This window comes from Rhamphochromis longiceps, linkage group LG14 (genome assembly GCF_057381845.1).
Source record: "Rhamphochromis longiceps isolate RC_006_pf linkage group LG14, R_longiceps_female_GT1.1, whole genome shotgun sequence".
NCBI lineage: Eukaryota > Metazoa > Chordata > Actinopteri > Cichliformes > Cichlidae > Rhamphochromis > Rhamphochromis longiceps.
In genome coordinates, this window is record NC_140570.1 from 405,783 (window position 1) to 420,370 (window position 14,588).

The window sequence follows — 14,588 nt, forward strand, 5'->3', positions numbered from 1 at the left end:
CACTCAGCGTTATATTCACAATATGTGGAAAATATATTGATATTGAATGTTCAAATATGAGGATATGTATAATGTATAGGTTGACTTTGCTCTACCTACACTTCTGGCAGAGCAGCAGTTGCAATGCGAACACATAATTAAACGGTGTATTTATAGGAACAGATTTCTTGCCTATGGCAGACAAAGTGATTTTAAACGTGTAAAAGGTTTCATTCACAGATGATTTATTACTATCACACCCTGGAGACTTTATAAAGAGCACTGCTGCAAAAGCAGCCTAAACAAACTTGTACAGTAGGTCACGCTGGTTTAGTTTTTCATCAAAATGCTTTTTTTCTTTTACTATTATTTTTGAAAACGTTACAGCACTGGTGGACATTTCCTACCAAATAAGAACTAGACACTACTGTTATGTAGTGGTTAATTGGAAAACTGTTTTATCACGAATTTCTTATTTAGAAATAATTAAAATTTTATTTGATGTTTTTTTTTTTTTGGATGGATACTGTTATTGCAGTGATGCTGTAATTAAACTGTCTTCACCCCAGTAGAATAATTGCATGACTCCATCACTGAAGTGGAGGGTTTGCTTTGGAGGGGAAACGCACAGTGTCTCTTTAGTAGCATGGTGGTTGGATCCCACATTTGTTTCTTATGTAACATTGTAAATAGCTGCTAAGACAGCATATCTATTGGACAAGCACATATTATACATACTTTGCACGTGCAATATTTAAACATGTAGGCTAGAGAATGACTTTCAGTTGTATTATTTATTAGACGAATACTAATTATCACTGTAAATATGAAAATCTGTACAAAACATCAAAGCATTAAGAATACTTGCAATAAAAAGAAATTTTCTAAATGGTGCTGTTTGTCTTATTATGCAGTAGACTTGAGATCTCAGTAGTTATTAGTTCAAGATCAGGACACAGTGTTTAAGGGATTGTACATTTCAAAATATAATTTACTTTGAAGCGATCTGATCCTATGCCATGACATTTAAAACATTAACATAATGCTCACTTAAATTGAAAAAAAATCTCTCACTTTGTGATTTTTAAAAAAGCAAATAGAATGCATTTATCAAACACTTTTAGTTGATGTTTGTTATGGAGTAGTGGCAGAAATCTTTAGCCATTCCTCGTTGCCTCAGGAGCAATGATTTTATTGAACATGTGCAAACATAAATGGAAATATACGTAAAATAGAGTTTATAACAATATAACAAGCTTGAAAGTCAATATTTGGCATTGTAACTGTTATTCTTCAGTTCTAGTTTTCTTGTCATTTCCACAGGAACAGTTTTCCAGGCTTCTTGAAGGATATTCAGAGCACGTCTTTGGGTGTTGTCCGCCTTTTGTTCCGTTCTCGTGTCACAATGATCCCACACTGCTTCAGTAATATTGAGGTCTGGGCTCTGGGGAGGCCAAGCCATGACTGATGCTGTTCTATTGTATGTTTTTCTATCCAGGTATGCTTTTACTGTACTGACAGTATTTTGGGGATCATTGCTATCCTGAAAAATGATGCATTTGCCAATCACATGCTTTCCCAATGGCATTACATTGTGGATTAAAATCCATTGTTACTTTTCTATATTCAAGATTCCATCAATCAAGAGTTTCCCATCCTTAAGAATAGCTTCTTCTTCTTCTAACAATTTCTGACAAGGGTTCAGCAAACGGTAGATGAATCAGCTGAAGGGCTAGATGCACCTTTCAGGTCCTGTGTTGGGTCTTAACTCGATTTTCCCCTCTTATTTCTTAAGGACATGACTTTCAGATATTGTTAATTTGCTGTAGAGGGTGTGTGTGGTTGAAAGGCAAGGCCTGAAGAGGAAATGAGGGTTAGGTGAGAGGAATGGTGGAAACATTGGGGTAAAACTTGGATTCACTTATTATTAATTATTAAACACTTATTATTAATGGAGCAGTAACACTGAGAAAAAAATCATCAAACTTTTACTCCTACTGACAAAATTAATCAAAAGCATTTTTAATTATGAACATTAAAAGTACTATTGAATGGGAAAAATCACATCTATCTGGATTTCTTTGCTTGTTGATTTCCAAACTAATATAAGTATTTTTCTGTACCTTTGCACTGATTTAACTGCTTTAACTGAATTTATCCTGCCAATGCTTTTTTGCATGTGCCCTTTGCTGCTAGAAATCAGATCATCTTTTTCATATAAATCTATGTACAAAAAAATACATAGATAGCTTTTAAAGCTGGAATCGGTCTTTGACTTTGCCTTTATTCTTCATTGCTGTACTTTCCTCCTTCTGACCTTACTCTTTATGGCCACTTTTAGCATAAATATAGCATCTGGTTTAGCAAACCTTATAAAGGGAAAATCGATCTGAGGAATGGGAACAAAGCAAAAGTCATCATGAACGTGTCAGTTGAGGCTGTTAATCAGTGGGATACTGCAGGTCACCCTGCTTAAAGCTGTCCCAATCCCTCTTTACGTGAAGCCTTTGCTTTTATTATATACTTCATATAACATATCATATTTATTTCTAACCACCATGACACCACAAGAGGGAAGCATTAGGCACTGAGATGGTGAAACTGCAACTGATAAAAATGCAGTTCATACATATAATGCAGCAAGCTAATCGATCTGTTGAAATTCACAAACACTTCTGCAGAGTAGATACATTCATTTCATTTTGTAGAATAAAAATATAATTTCCTGCCTTGTTTAGTATCACTATAATAGAAGGACACCGGCGCTAACAGTAAAAGTAAAAGTAAAAGCTATTGATACCAATTATTTTTATACTATATCCTCACTTCACAGTGAGAACCAAAATCTGTTTCTTCTTTCTTTTGTACTAAACATGTTCTCACACTCTGGAGCCATTTTGGTGCAAAGTCAGCAAATTTTATAATTTATAAATTTTTCAATTTTATATTTTATATTCCCCTTGCCATAAGAGCTGGGTAACACCCAAATTTCTCATCTGTGCAGTATTAAAGGTTTATCCTATTCTATTCTAAAACTTTAAAACTGTTTTTATTCTAGTATATAACTTTTATGATCACTGAAATTAAAGTTAATATAGATATAGCTTAAAAATAATTTGGACAAATAAGTGCCTGGAGATGTTACCAAAATGGCTCCAGAGTGTGAGAACATGTTTAGTACAAAAGAAAGAAGAAACAGATTTTGATTCTCACTGTGAAGTGAGGATATGTATAAAAATAATTGGTATCAATAGCTTTTACTCAACAATGAACACATAAGGTGAAGTAAACGTAAATCACAGTCTGATAAAAACCCTTTAATAAAGCACATTCAGTACATGTTCTGAAGCTATTACTCTGGCTCTGTTTGGGGTCATTGTCACGCTACAGAATGAACTTAAGCGATCTGATTATTTTGCATGATAAAAGATCTAATTGTAGTTCTAGTCTCTAGTTTTGACATGCTCTCTGCAAAAAAAAACCCCAAAACAACAAAAACTAAAACAGCGGGATGCTTCACCATGCTTCGCTGCCAACATCTGTGCCTAAAGAGTTGTGCACAGTATTGTGTGTTGTATCATCTGTTACCCTTGCTGCAGTGGGTTTTATGAAATTGTCACATTTTCATACAGTGTTGCTGTTCTGTCAAGTAATACATCTGTATCTCTGCTGCTTTTTTCCCGAGGCAGAGCAGAGAGCAGGCTGGGGTGACAGCTGCAGTGACACTACCCTCCAATCACAGAAAACATACAGCGCCACATGGTGCATATTAGAGCAAAATCATATTTGACAACTGTGAGTTCTCTGCTCTGACATTAAACCATAACCTCTTTCATTAAGTGCTCACAGGGAGCTGCAGGACACTGCTGGTCAGAACATGCAAACTATGATACAATAATGTCAATGAATTACATTCATTTTCTAGATTTTTTGTCATCCTTTAAAAATAGCTCCATTTTTTTACATGCTAAAATCTACAAATTATACAAATTTCCATCCCCATAAATACAACCTTATCTAAGTAACGCAGTGAGTTTATTTGATCAGTTTGTCCTTGTTAGCATTTACTGCTGGCTTACATTTAGCAGGACTTTAACCAACATATGGTAATCCTATTTCACGCCAGAGAACGATGAGCAGTCTCTTCGTTAAGAGTCTGATCAGCATTCAGTGTTATGTTAGCATGCAGGCTCTGTCCCTCAGAGCCGCCTCACTCCTCTCTCCCCTCTCTGCTAGAAACAGGCCCTTGTGCTCCCAGCAGTCTCCTCCTGTTTTATTTACATCTTAAGCATTTAAGCTGATGCTTCATCCAGAGCAGTTTAGCGAGAGTAAGCAGTAGGAGGTCAGTGTCTGATTCAAGGACACTATTTACAGGACATATGGTTGCTTCAGGATTGAACCCATAACTTGTCATTTATAGAACAGTCCCTTTAATGTTCGGCCACCTGGCTGCTTTATTTGTGGCTGGGTAATATTGTGTAGAAGCGCTTTTATAAAAAATGTGATGAAAGTACTCTTAAGTCGAGTTGGTGTAAGTTACAGCAGATGCCATGCAGCTGGAAGCTGAGGGTGAAATCTCTTTTGAAGTAGTCTATTTTGGGGGATGATTTTGAGGACTAATCTCACAGCATGCCGAAAATATTTTGACCACAACCATGAAAATGGATGGAGCAGTTAAAAGGAGAGCAGGCCAGCATGGTAGCTCATCTTTGCTGTCTCTACCTTATTTATAGTCCAGAAAAGCAAAATAAAGCATGAGTTTAGCAGCAAAAAATTACAAACAAGCTTGAAAATAAAATTAAACTGAAAAAAATAAGCATACTAATTAAAGTATGACAAATTTAAAGACTGCAGATGTATCCTAAAACACAGTAACAAAGCACAACCCAGGAAACCAGTTGTTTATGGAAGACAATCTTGGGAGCAAAAATCCAGCTGATCACACTTATGCAATTTAATATATGACATCATATACATCTCAGTACGTTAATAATTTCAGCCTTTAAGGCCTCCTGCAATTCCACTTATTGGTACTTTGTGCATTCCTGATTCAATCCTCCTCTCTCGTTCATGTTCCAACCTTTGTCCAAAAAAGTGCTTCCTATGTTTGACTAGGTTTTCAGTAGTTATGGCACACAGCAGTTAACCAAATAAATTAACTTAGCGCAAAGAACTTTGTACCCAACTGCTTACAGTACTTCATGCTACGAGATATATTGCATCTGATGCTACAGAATGCTTGGTGGAAAAATAGCAATAAAAGTCAGAATCCATAAACATAGAAGTGAGATTTAGCCCAGAGTCCTTGTTGGGGTGATTTGAAAAAAAAAGTACACCAAGTAATATTTTTAGCATATTTTTTCTTCAAATTATAAATATTTACAAGGATTTGAATTTTCTGAAAAACATAAGAATCACTTTTCAGGCATTTTTGCTAAACTGTGTAAAATTTTCTCCTGTCACGAGTAGCCATTCCTTAATTTCTAAGTACCATAGACCAGCGGTCCCCAACCCCCGAGCCAGGCACTGGTACCGGTCCGTGAGTCGTTTGGTACCGGGCCGCGAGTGTTGAGGTTCAGGTGTGCAATTTATGTTTACCGGGGGTTTTTTTCTTCGTTTTATCGTTCATATTTATTGTTTTTATCGTTACCTCAGTTCCCCTGTGTCTTTTCCCGTGTGTTATGAACCATTTTTAGTTATTTAGGGCCGTCCGTGGCACAAAATGAATGAAATAATTGCAGAAAGACTGATGGAAGATGGAAACTTTTTTCCCCTTCACATAAGAAAGAACACGCTTTTGGTCGATTAAATGTCTACTAAAACTTAAACACTGTAAAGAAGTGGCACACAGGAATTATGGCAACATCACATTGAAGTTTGTAAAATTCATATAGAGAAATGGTCCTCATGCTAAACTTTCACCACGTTGAATGTCATGTTTTTAAAAAAAACTAACAAAATCAAAAAAACATCAATTGTTTCCAACCACCTCATCACTCGTCTCCTTAAAGCCATCTATTTTGAGTCTTATTTCAAAAGCTAAGGAGCCCCCGCATCATTGATTGTCCACTGGCCAAGGTAACGTCAGGTGACAGCTCTTGGAAATAGCCTTTGTAATTGGTCCAATGAAACTGGCCAGGCGATCACTGCTTCATAGTGTTCTTGATGGTCCACCTCTGCCCCGAGCAGGGCTGCAGGACCAGCAGGTGGCCGGAGTAAACATTAGCCGGCACCACCTCCAGACAGCGTCCAGTAGCCCGATTTATGATCGATTCGTTCTGCAAGGCAGAAGGAGATACAATACTTTGGTTTTAACAGATTCACAGATGGTCTGTGAACAATGCGTGATGTGACAGAACAGTATGTAACAAGACCGGGCCTTATGTGAACTGTTGCAACCTCTTTCTTAAACAAATGGCACTACTTTTTACCCTTACATCTATATAAAATAAGTAAGGTCTCCCTATTTCCCTAAGACTTCTACGTCTGCAGGACTCTTCACTGCTTGTCCTGCTGTGTGACAAAGAATCGATGTGGCAGAAGGTCTGCAGCATCACTGTTCAAGCTCTCCTCTTCCCGTGCTACAGGCTGTAACTCTTAGTTTTTAAAGGTTACCCAAACAGAACTAAAAGACCAACAGAAAATTGACTTACAAAAGGTTTTCACATTAAAAGAAAAAGAGAATCAATGCCAAAGTAAAAGGTATATTGAGTCGCTTGTTACCCTTTAAGCAGTCTGGGTTAGTTGTCTTAAGAGGACCCCTTATTTTCTAGCATAAATATAATTTTACAACAGTTATTGGTTCATATTAATCATAGCCAAAGTCTCAATTTATGTGCAAATAATCCCCGTTAACCAGACTGCTTTGATTACAGTAATAGCAGAGATGATATCCTAATATAGTCATCACAAACAGACAGATCTATCTGTGAAGTCCTACTGGCCCCGGTGTTAAACCTTCTGTTTGTGAGGGTTTTTAACACAAAGAAAGGTGGCTTCAACGAGGTATTCGGAATATAAAGGCGGTTCTGTCAGATAAAGCATGAACTACGGGGCTGCAGCAATGCTGAGTATGAGAGAAATGAAGATTCATGCAAAGCTACTCTCATATTAGAGTCCAAGAGAAAAAAGAATGACCCAGACATGAGCTCAATAGGTCCCTTTTAAAATCTGACATATAGATACTTTTTCCTCTCAACTCTATGCCAGTAAATTTTAGTTTCTCTTATAAACACTCAGTTATATCATTGAAAAAGAGATTTCTTTACACTTCTGACCTGAGAGAAATGCCATGTCTTCTGTTTCACGTTGGTCACCTTTCACAATTGAGGAGCTGAGGAAAGTTGCTCATCTGATCGTACACCACACAACGAGTGTCCTCACCAGTGCTGCCTAGGGGTCCCAGAAACAGCTGACCTTCTTTAGTGTAGCGTCCTAACTAAGAGGAAAAACAGATACGTCACACATACAGTAAACGGAAGTTACTGAACTGGCTGAGTGAATACTCTTCTCTTTATTAGCTAACGATGAAATAAGTATGTGATGATGTACAAGTTGAAGGTAACCTGGCAGGATTTTCCTTGATTATGCAAGCTGTTGGGTTTTTTTTTTGCTGCTTTGAACAAGAGGATGGTGTTGTTCCCAATACTGCTGAGAGGCAAAACATGTCTTTGTTCTTCACTGAGTGCTAAACACAAAGATTTTCCTGTACATCACTGCTAATCACAGTGTTGTTTCAGCAGAGTTCTAACCCACATATAGCCCTAACATTTTATATACACCAAATTCTGCAGTTTTCTCAACTTGACAGAAAGAAAAAGCAGAAGTGAGTCAGATTCTTCCCGCTCTGTTTTCTAACCTTTGTGTCTTTCACTTCAGCTTTTTCGTTCAGATTAATAGTAATTTCCACTTTAGCAGTGCAGATAAAACAGTTCCTTTTGGTTGCATCTAGCTCTGAGGCTTTGAGTGTGCTGACGATAAAGACTGATTGGGAAATTGTTTATATCGCATTCTGTTCCTAACAAAGCATGAATAGTGGTTGCAATGCCTTGCAAAAGATATAAAGATAAAGCTTTCCATCAACCACCCAGTCAGCCCAGTTTGGGTCTTTTTGCAGAGTAACTGCATCCTGTTTGCAGTACATCATACAAAAGTTAGGTGATTTAACAGCGTTTGGACTCAAATCTTAAAAATCCCACTTGTGGTCCCTAGATGTCACTGCTCTTAAGAACAGAGTATTTATTAAAATGTTTTTCTAGTATCTTTGACCACTACAAGTTACATTCATCTTTTCACAGATATTCATATCGCACTTTATTTTATGCACTTATGTGCTTTATCTGTTTTGCATACACACCTACAGCCAGTCACCATTTAACCTAACGTGCATGTCATCGGACTGTGGGAGGAAGCCGGACTACCTGGAGAGAACCCACGCTAAGACACCATGGGGTCGCTTTTATCTCCGTGGAAGTGCAAGTGTGAAAAACTGGTGGTCTAATAAAAACTGAAGACTTTTTGTTCCATCAAAAGGATAACTTTAAAAATGCAACTGAAGCATGTCTTGTGAAGAAAGTGTGATGCGGCTGTTCGATTTGTATTGTTGATTGTCATTTATGCTTAGAAATATTTACTTATATATGCTTAGAGTTTTGTAATTAATTGTAGATTGGTAGAGGTTTTGATCCTTGATAGTCTGCAAACTGTGTGTGTATTAGACAGCACTTTGGGAGCATGAGAGGTCATACCGTGTTTTATTGTTTTATGGTAGGATTAACGTAGTTGCGTCTGTTCTAGTCTAGTCTTTGTTTAGATGAACTGCAGGACTTCCTCACCGTGTTATCTAGGATGAACCATCTAGGGTGAGGGGGAGGCTACCTCTTCCTGACCAAGGATGTTTGACCCTTTGATCAGCAGTCCACACACACACACACACACACACAGACACACACACACACACACACACACACACACACACACACACACACACACACACACACACACACGCACGCAGTAAGGATGGGCGGACATGTCTCAGCCTCCACCACTCTCAGCACTGGAGCCCCCCAGGGTGTGTTCTGAGCCCCTGCTGTACTCTTTGTACACATATGACTGTGTGGCCACTACCAGCTCCACCACCTTCATCAAGTTTGCTGACGACACCGTCGTGGTGGGCCTGATCTCTGATAACAACGAGACGGCCTACCTGAAGGAGATTAGGAATCTGAGAACTGGTGCCAGAGGAACAACCTCCTTCTAAACGTCAGTAAGACAAAGGAGCTGATAGTGGACTTCAGCACTAAGCAGGAGAGTAACTACCAGACCCCGTCATCAACGAGTGCCCAGTGGAGAGAGTGGACAGCTCAAATACCTCGGAGTTCACATCACGCAGGACCTGTCATGGTCCTGTCACATCAACACCGTGGTGAAAAAGGCCCGTCAGCGTCTCTACCACCTCAGACGCTTGAGAGACTTCCAACTGCCCTCCAAAGTGCTCAGGAACTTTTACTCGTGCACCATAGAGAGCATCCTGGCGGAAACATCTTAACCTGGTTCGGGAACAGCACCATGCAGGACAGACGAGCTCTACAGAGGGTTGTGCGGTCAGCTGAGCGCACCATCCGCTCCGAGCTCCCTGACCTGCACTCAATCTACAGCAGGCGGTGCTGGACCAAGGCCAGGAAGATCGTGAAGGACCTCAGCCATCCCAACAACAGACTGTTCTCTCTGTTGAGTCAGGAAAGCGATTCCGCTCCCTGAAGACCAACACAGAGAGACTGAGGAGGAGCTTCTTCCCGCAGGCGATACGGTCTCTCAATCACACCACCACACAGTACTGACCCACACATACAGTTCTTACACACACACTGGACTTTCTGGACTTTGTTTTGCACAACACTGGTCACTATATTCTTCATTTCCGGTTAATACTTGTACAGCTGCTGTTATTGTGTATATATTATTTATATTTTAGATTTCTTCATACATTCTTATATAGTTTACTGTGTATTGGTGTATTTGTTGTACAGTTATTTTATTTTCAACTTTAATTTATATATTTTATCTTATTCATCCCAGTTAAATTTACCCTTCATTCTAATTTGTGTTGTACAGTTATTTCATTTTTAACCTTAATTTATATTTTATTCCTTCCTAGTTAAATTTACCCCTTTTAATTTTTCATATTTATTTCCTACCTTATTCATAGCCTTTCCTTTTTTGTTTTCTTTAAGTCACGAGCAGTGTCCAAGCATTTCACTACATATCGTACTGTGTATGACTGTGTATGTGACAAATAAAATTTGAATTTGAATTTATTACTCTTTGTGTGTATGTAGACGTCATATGTTAACGAACTTATGCATATTCATGTAACCTCAATAAAAGGACAGTGGTACGGGAGGACGGACGAGAGCAACTGGGGCCAAGCGAAGGAACGGCGATTGTCCGGTTCTCTCCCGTGCACGAGTAACATGAAGCTTGCCCTACTTCGTGTCTTGCTTTGCAGTGTAATTATATTGCCTTTAACGTTCCAGCGGATGGGTTCAAGCTACAAACCTATCAGCGGCACTCATTTTTCCAGAATTGAATTGAAATTTTAGCTCCTTTAGCATTTTACCACTGAAGCCTTGACTTTCTGCCTAAAGCACCTTAAAGCACCTGTTTACCACTGTGAGCTAAAAAGAGAGGCCCTTAGGGCTGAAGGGATGAAGAGCTGACACTGGCTGACTCAGGGCTTCAACACAAAAAGTGCAAGACACAATTTTATTCTGACAGCAGAACTCGCTCCTTGGAGGATTTCAGCTGAGCCTGTGATTGAGACACAGCTGCAAATCACATCACCGGAGAAGCTCACTGTATGTTTTCATGAGAAAGCAAAGCAACTGGAAAAAGATGGAGTATACTCTTTAGTATGGTGGTGAGGAAGAGTGTTGTACCTGAGGACCCCACCCATGGCATGGGTGCAGGGTGGCTGTGTGGTTCTCCTTCACACCCTGATCCATACACAGGTGGCTTGCTTTAGAATTGCGGACCTTAAATACACAAAAAAAAAGAGTCAGACTTAATTCATAAAATATGAATATTCCCCAAAATAATTACCGATTAAAAATGTATAAAGGCTAAAAACAAGGATGTGTCAGTGTGGATCAGACAAAGTTCTAAATCTCATTTATTTTCTATTAACAGCTGAGAAGATGTGGATGTACATGCTGTCTGAGTCCCTGCTTTCTTGTTATATTTTGGTCTGTGGAGGAGATACAAGTTTCTTAGGACTTTGTGTAAGTATCATTTATTTAATTTCAGTGGTTTAATTTGTACATCAGATCTTACATCTACAAACTTACTTTTTCCTGTGTCTTTGTCCTTCATGGCTCACCTCACCGTAGAACAGCGTATCGTTGTACCTCCTCATCTCTGGGTAAACGTTGTCTAGGTACCAGTGAAAGCTCTTACATTGCAGACTCTTCCTCAGTGCAACCCTCTGTGATATGTCTCCGTAATCAATACCGTGGTTCTGCAAGAGCAAAGGAAGTTATTATGCCTAAAGTCTCTACATAAATTGTGGAACCAAAAGAAAAACTGTTTGGCTCTGAACATGGACATCTGATAGTCACAAACAGACAAGCATGACTGACAGCATCCTCTCTAAGAGAGGTCTTGGTGCAGAAAAATGCCGTTCTCACCTCCATGGGGATGTTCCAGGCCAGGTAGACATTGGACTTGTACTCATCCATCCAGACCTCTGCCACACGCAGGGCATTAAGGCGTGTGTGGAAAGCTATGTTACTGTGGTAAGGTTTCTTCATTCGTGCAATATGAGCCACTCTGGAGCAAGGCAGCACCTCCATACTGCCTCCACACAGCCACACCTGTGGGTAGTAGGAGTATGAATTAAAGCTCACAATAATATACTGCTGGCTGCTGGGCAGCAGGAAATATAAATAGGCAGATGCACAGTCGCCGCGATGTCCTGATTTATAAAGTCAATTACAGCTAACAGCTGGAGCATAGAGCACCTGGAAGGACGTGTTTTCTTTGTGCTGGAACTAATGAAAGCTAAATCTGTACATTTAGAAGTCCTTCTCGGTTTTTCTTCTTGTTTTCTGTTATATAAAAAATATCTAATTGTTGCTTTTATTCATTTTTTTCTAGCCAACCTTAAGGGGCATCAAGAGGAGCTGAGGTTTTCGGCACTTCAGCACTGGGTTAACTTTTAAGCTCCAACTGTGAGTATACATACATAAATGCATGTTTTTTTACTTATATTGTTTGCTGTGACAACGTATCATCCAGAGCACTCTCCCAGTCAGCGAATACACCATGATGATTCCAGGCATGTCATTAAAGATCAACAAGAAGAGACGGTCAGAAGCACAAGTCATGCTTGAAGATGTGGCCAAAACATCTTCTACAGTTCACCATGCTATTTCCCAGCTTTGATGTAGGACAGCGGGCCAGAACAATAAGACATGAATGCTAGCATAGCCCCAAGAGCTACACAACAACAGAATAAAAAAAGAAGCATAAAAGCAAGCAGTTTACACAATCATAAAAGCATAAGACAACAAGTGAGTTTTGAGTTGGGACTTAAAGAGAGAGATGGAAGAGATATTTCTTAAATCAGGAGGTAGGGAATTCCAGAGTCGTGGAGCAGAGCAGCTGAAAGCCCTGCTCCCCATGGTGGCAAGACGGGGGGAAGGGACGGAGAGAGAAAGGGAAGAAGAAGATCTAAGACATCGAGATGGGGCAGTGATCTGAACCAGATCAGAGAGATATGGAGGAGAGAGATGATGAATAGCCTTAAATGTGTACAAGAGTATTTCTTCTTCCTGACCAAGATTCGTTCCTTTTGTTGCTTCTCATTAACAGAGGTCAAAGAAAGTATAATGATAAAGTGGAGAACTACTGGACATCATTCATTTTTGGTGCTAAAGGTTTAAGAATTAACTGCAGCAGAAGAGCTTCACCTGCTTGTGAAGTGGTTTAGAAAAGAAACCTCAGAGCATGAAGGTTGAATCAATTATCTCCTCATACAAACCACCCAGCAGCTGAGCTGAAAATGATATCAGAATGGCTAGAACAATGTTATGGTGCATCTAGAGCTACTGAAACAGCTCTTAATGCAAAACTTTAAAAAAGAGCTTTTTGACCTAGCAGACTTGCTATTGAAGAAATAGGAAGCTGAACAAGATAACTTCCTCCCAGGATCCTCTCTGGAAACAGCCAGTGGTACTCATCCCTTTTTCCAAAAGCTTCTACACAACCTCAGGAAAAATGGACATGCCCAAATAAGGGCATCATGTAGCTACAATCTCTAAGTTGATCAGTGGTGGAATCCAATGACCTAGCTGTAATCCTTACTTCATTCACAATGATAGCCATCAAAATCAGCAGGTCAAGACTGAGGTATCCTCTGCAGGTTTGGAGAACAAATGTGCAAAGCCAGCAACTGACCAATTAGGAACTATCCCAGCCACAGAAAAACACAGCCCTTAAACAAACACAGAGGCTTCAGAGGAAAACCCCTTGAAGAACAGATGAGAACAGGACATGGTGCTGTGAATTCATTCATGCAGGACTGTGAGTGAGATCAAACCACTGGACCCTGAATTGACCTCTCACTGTTAGGTAGAATTGTTGTGCACATCCACAAGCTTCAAAAGGAGATTAACTGCTCTCATAATGAATAATTTACCCAGAAAGTGGATCTCGGCAGGGTACTCACAGAAGAACTGAGCATCAAAATGGAAAAGAAAGAAGATTTAAGACACGTTAGGCATGGTTGTTGTTGACAGAAGGACTGGTCTGAGTATTTTGGAAACTCCTGATCTACTAGGATATTTCTGTATTACCATCTCTAGGGTTATCCCAAGGGATGGTCCAAAAAAGAGGAAATATCCAATGAGAGACAGTTCTCTGGGTGAAAATATCTTGTTGATACCAGACCCGACCAGAGACTGCTTTGAGCTGACAAGAAGGCAACAGTAAAACAGATAACTTCTTCTTAAAAACCACTTTTGCATTACTTTGAACCGTGAACCTTGAAGAATTTGGGCTAGAGCAGCAGAGGACCATATCAGGTGCTACTCTTGTGAGCTAACAGGAAAGTCTCCACAGTCAGGGGATCTCAATCAGATAGATCACCTTTGGTATATGACGCAATGGGAGATTCCCATCGTGAATGCACAGCTGACAAATCTGCATCAACTGCATGAGGCCATCATGCCACGATCAATCTTTGAGGAATGTTTCCAGTACTTTGTTGAATCTATGCCATGAAGAATTAAAACAGCTCTGAAGGCAAAAGAGTGTCCAACCTAATACTGACAAGGTGTATCTAATAAAGTATCTGCTGAGTGTGTCCAACCCACGAGCCTTCTGCTGTGAACATAATGAAGACATGGATATCCAAGCTATCTGAACCCACGTCAAAGTGATGTGAGCGTAACAGAAACTTCAAACTGACAGGTCGCCAAACAATTGCACAGATGCAACCTATTTCACTCCTGACAAACATTCCTACTGGATAAAAAGTAGGTCCGTCAGTCTTTCTTCACACTGGGAACAATATGAAACATGTTCCATCCACAGATAAGGAGCACTACAAA

General features: G+C 39.6%; 1 protein-coding gene and 1 long non-coding RNA gene across 2 annotated transcripts; one reads left to right on the forward strand and one right to left on the reverse strand.

Annotated features, from left to right (window-relative positions):
* Positions 1-7,332: 7,332 nt before the first annotated feature.
* LOC146653338 (polypeptide N-acetylgalactosaminyltransferase 17-like) lies at positions 7,333-14,576 on the reverse strand. The gene is made up of 5 exons (XM_085380943.1): positions 13,342-14,576; positions 11,664-11,849; positions 11,325-11,494; positions 10,917-11,012; positions 7,333-7,417 (listed from the first exon to the last, which is right to left on the reverse strand). Exons 1-4 carry the CDS (start codon positions 13,360-13,362, stop codon positions 10,967-10,969), a joined length of 423 nt encoding a protein of 140 aa, XP_085237069.1. The 5' UTR covers positions 13,363-14,576; the 3' UTR covers positions 7,333-7,417; positions 10,917-10,966.
* Positions 11,009-12,705, forward strand: LOC146653339 (uncharacterized). The gene is made up of 2 exons (XR_014907339.1): positions 11,009-11,258; positions 12,133-12,705. It is a non-coding gene; the product is annotated as an uncharacterized LOC146653339 (long non-coding RNA).
* Positions 14,577-14,588: the final 12 nt, after the last annotated feature.

Coding starts and splice junctions, on each gene's coding strand:
- LOC146653338 (XM_085380943.1), bottom strand. CDS start 13,362: ATGGCTATCATTGTGAATGAA. Junction 11,850..13,341: donor TGGCTATCATTGTGAATGAA/GTAAGGATTACA, acceptor TACTACCCACAG/GTGTGGCTGTGTGGAGGCAG. Junction 11,013..11,324: donor GGACAAAGACACAGGAAAAA/GTAAGTTTGTAG, acceptor TGTGTATTTAAG/GTCCGCAATTCTAAAGCAAG.